Below are 4,389 nucleotides of genomic sequence, written 5' to 3'. Positions count from 1 at the left end.
TGGATGGAACTATTATAACCGAGCATGGGATTAAGTTATCCGCCTAATCAGGGCATAACATTTCTTGAATGTCAACTTCTTTAATGCTAATTGGTGGCGTGAAATGATAGAGGGGTGAAATAATATAGGGTTTAAGATATGCATGGTTAAAAGAATCGGGGTAAAAAGAAGTAGAACCACTTTTACCATATTCGGTCTTTAATTTGTCTAGCTTTTAGTCCGTTAAGCAAAGCAAGTCAACTACTAATGGTAACAGCATCCAGTAAGATTCAAGCGATATCACAGCACAGCAACATTGGTAGTAATAGCAACCGAATATCCCAGCCGATTTATGCGTCGAAACAAGCATGGTGAATCAAAACTGAATGGATACAAAAAGATACCCAATTGCGTCTGAGACTATTATAGCACCACGTTCAGATATTGATTGTTTTATCAAGAGGTAAAATTTGCCAAACTAAAGGCACATTTTGTTTTCACATGTTTTCATAACGTCGATTAATTATGTAAATTTATTATTTGGTGACCCGTAACATGATATTAAAATACTTAATTTTATCCACTACAACAGCTGGAATAACTAGCTGCTTTATTTGATATTTTTGTAGCTTTCAACTAACAGCAAAAAATCAAATCAAGGCTAAATATCTTGTAGCTGTCATTCTGTTTCCTGAGACAATTTAGAGAGAGTAATCACTAGCGCAACAGTTCTCAAGGAAGAAAAATATTTTTTTTAGTCCACCTTTCCGTCAGACTCATCCAATAACATACTGGTTTTCGTGGTGCTCCGTTCTCAATTGGTGTATCTTCTCCAGTTTTTCGTTTCTTGGCGTTGTGAGCACCAGCAGTATTCGATTCAAGCTGCTATTCGATCAAGAATCGCAAAATCCGAATCAAACAAGGGCAAGCACTTAAGACAAGGCCAGACCATTCCCAATTGCTTTTGACGACCAAAAATTCAAGCAAGCAGCTCAACTGCTAGAGAAGTTACCAGTGGTGTCCCGCAGTGAAATATCCTTGGCCCTTTTGAGTTTCTAATGTTCATAAACCTCCCAGAAGCGCTCCCTGGAGTACACCTACAGTTACGCAAACGACTTCAAAGCCATCATCACTAACACGCATTCCCTTGACAATACAACACATGCTCTAGAGAACAGGCTTGCTGCCAACGACATGATACAGAAAATTCAAAAGTCTACCACCGTTAACCTGAGGGGAAATCTTGAAGCCACATTAACGGGAGAAGCCTTGAAGGAAGTCAGATTTCGACTAGATTTGGGTCTAATTGTAGCCTGAATAGGAACGAAAATCGATCAAGGCGAGTCACAAAAGCAATGAAGGCCTTAAGACCAGACTAAGCGGAACCTCACGATGAGCTGTAGCATCAAGCGTAAGCTCAACGCTTACATCGGCTATGTTCTAGAAAATTGCGTTTAACGCCAATTTCTACGTTTATGAATGACGGCTTTCGTTTAAAAAGAATATGTTCTCTCAACCCATATGCAAATTCTGAGACATGCTTATAACGTATGTGGGGAAAATACCGTATAAGGTACTCTCCCACATGTCCTTCATGTAAACGAGTTTTCAAATTATTGCAATTAGATCAGAGAATACATTTCCTGCCCTTTCTCATAAGCTAGGAGGAAGAGAGTATGTTTCCAATTTTTATTTCAGTGCTTAAAGGAATAAAAACTTCACTACTCAACCATATTTTCATTGCAATCAAAACAGTTGATGGTTCAGTGGAGTTATCATATGAAACAGTAACTAAGAAATCGGGAAATTATAAGCCCTGGAAGATACTAACACGTCCATAAAAATAGCATCCAAAAATTTATTAGAGAACACTCACATCTAAGAAAATCTAGGAGTTTATGCTAAAAAAGACTGAAACTCTACGCCGCTTTGAATAATTGATTAAGAGATGGCAAAGGAGCTGCCTTCAGATTTTCTAAATCAGGCAGATTATTGATGTGGTTGTCTAGTTGAACTCGAACATTACAAACTTGTTCCAGTTTTTCTTTGTACTCTTTTAACATTGCTTCCGTGTTCACTAATTCTTTTTGCTGAGCTGCAATAAAGTTACGGATCCATGATGCCGCTTTTTTCCGTTCTTCCATTTCACTAGCAAGTCTGTCATTGTAGTCGTTTAGTAGATCACACGCCTCGTCGACAGTTTTAGAAAGTTTTTCGGCTGCGTGCATGTCTTCGATTGTGTCTAAAACAGATGTGTCTTGAACTTCAGGCGGAAGTTTTGATATCTTTTCTCTGATTGGCCTGTCACCAGACGCAGCTTTGGTATCGAGTGTGGTCAACAAATCTATTAGTTCCTCGTGATTCGGAACATAATCTGTCTTCGAATAAAATTCGTCTTCTTCGTTTCCACCAACAGAGCTTGAGTGGTTCGAGTTCTCGTCTGTCCCAGTCTCAAGTTTCTTCTTCTTAGAGGGCGGTCCGTTTCCACCACCACTCATTTCAATTTTTATCGAATCAATGAAGTCACCAGGGAACACGGCCCGTGTTCGCCAAATGTCAAGAACTCGAAGCAAGCTCTTCTTTTCGCTGTCCTTGCATCTAACAAACGTAAAATGAAAAGCCCCAGGAAGGACGTCTCTAAAATCATCAGCAAATGCTGACGTCTTCTTCCGGCTATTTTGTATCACATCATTTGCCAGGAAGATCAACGCCAGTCTGTCTTTGAGAGAATCTTTCAGAACTTGTTTCTTCCATAGCTTCACAATCTTCTTGGAGTACTTTCTATGATGAATGATATACGCTGAGAGAGTTTCGATGCTTTGCTGAGTATTATTCACTTCATTAAGCTTAGCGCTGAATTCCTCCTCTTTGAAGCCCATTCCAACCCTGTGAATTTAATCGAAACACCATTAAAAGGGATTATCATCACAGCAATAAATAGAATAGAGGAACATGTGCCCCAGAAGGCCACAAGAAAACCCTTCAAATAGGTCCCCTAAATGAATCAAAATCAGAATGCTTCCATGCTCCGGGCGATAAAAATGATCAAATACAAATAATTTTGAGCTATTATTATGCAATATATTAATGCTTTTTCAATCTCAGATATTTCAAAATTGGAATACCATTATTAGCCATGAGTCATTAACCACACCTCCTTCCCCCACAAAAAAAATTATTGCTTCATTATGGTATATTTACGGTTATTAGGCGGGCATGCCATGTGTCCGGAAAACTAGCCGACGTGAATATTAGCCGAAAAAGTCAAAATTTGGCATAGTAGTAGTAGTAGTAGTAGTAGGAGAGTCTTTAGGGTCGGAGCCCTCGGGTGTGGAACCCTTCAGTTTTCGTTTGGCACGAGTTTTTTCATTGGTTTGCAGATTCCACAGTTGCATAGAAGTCTCCAGGTGCAGCTGTCGAGTTCGTTGTAGCTTCTGTGGAAATAGTTTTGGTACATCTCTGTCAGAAGTTTCTTCGTCATTGGCTTCTCCGTTGTCCTACTGATGATGTTGAATAGCTTTGTGGCTCTGAAGAAAAAATTTTCGTCTGATTTATGTAGTCGGTGTTTGGGGAGTTCAAATTCCTGCTTTTGTCTTGTTTCGTTTTCTAGTAGCAGAATTGCATGAGAGAATTACTGTAAGCAAACATAAGTGGGACGCGCAATTATCTAACTCGCTTAAACATGAAAATAACGCATTTGGCCATGCCTCGCGGGCCATGGCCATGCCTCAGCGGCCTGTGGGACTTGATATGAATCTATCACAACCAACAAAACATCACGACCGCTCTCAAATTTGATTGATTAAAGTCTCCTTTTCGGCTAATATTCCATTCGGCTCAATTTCCTAGCATCGGCATGCCCTATGCCCACAAAACTGGTGGGCTAGAATTAATGTGAAAGACTTCAAAGAGTAATGTGAAAGACACGTGTTAAAAAGCCGACATTCAAAAAAAAATTGAAATGGAACGAAAAAAAACTTATTGAAAATATTGGACAACAAATTAGGCAGCGTTTTCAGAGCCAACGAAAATTTACCGATAAAATAAAGTGCCACATATCAAACCAGTTTCAATCAAATATGAGACAGAGATCTGTTTCTTTATTTTTTAAAAAAAAATACTCAATGTAATATTGATAGCTTTGCCTTATGCGTTCGGTTGCGAGTCTTTCTCTGGCCGCTCTCTCAATTATTATTTGCCTAGCAAAGCAAAACAACATATTTTGTTCAACAAATCCAAAAAAAACGATTGGTTTGAATGAATTAATGAAACCATAGCCTTCCAGAACGATTAACTATTGAACCAAATATGTAAAACCACAATCACCTTAACAGAAAAAAAACAGTATTTGATAATTTTGTTAAGGCAACTTTTAAGTTGGTGGATCATTTCTGTTTTTCCCTACCCGTC

At 38.8% G+C, this 4,389-nt stretch overlaps 1 protein-coding gene across 1 annotated transcript; it reads right to left on the bottom strand.

Annotated features, from left to right (window-relative positions):
• Positions 1-1,654: 1,654 nt before the first annotated feature.
• Positions 1,655-2,944, bottom strand: LOC142341191 (regulation of nuclear pre-mRNA domain-containing protein 1B-like). Its single transcript, XM_075392104.1, has one exon. It carries the CDS (start codon positions 2,856-2,858, stop codon positions 1,899-1,901), a length of 960 nt encoding a protein of 319 aa, XP_075248219.1. The 5' UTR covers positions 2,859-2,944; the 3' UTR covers positions 1,655-1,898.
• Positions 2,945-4,389: the final 1,445 nt, after the last annotated feature.

Source organism: Convolutriloba macropyga, chromosome 6 (genome assembly GCF_964194025.1).
Source record: "Convolutriloba macropyga chromosome 6, txConMacr16.3, whole genome shotgun sequence".
Lineage (NCBI taxonomy): Eukaryota > Metazoa > Xenacoelomorpha > Acoela > Convolutidae > Convolutriloba > Convolutriloba macropyga.
The sequence above is the reverse complement of the archived record's forward strand: the minus strand, read 5'-3'. Positions and strand labels throughout refer to the sequence as shown.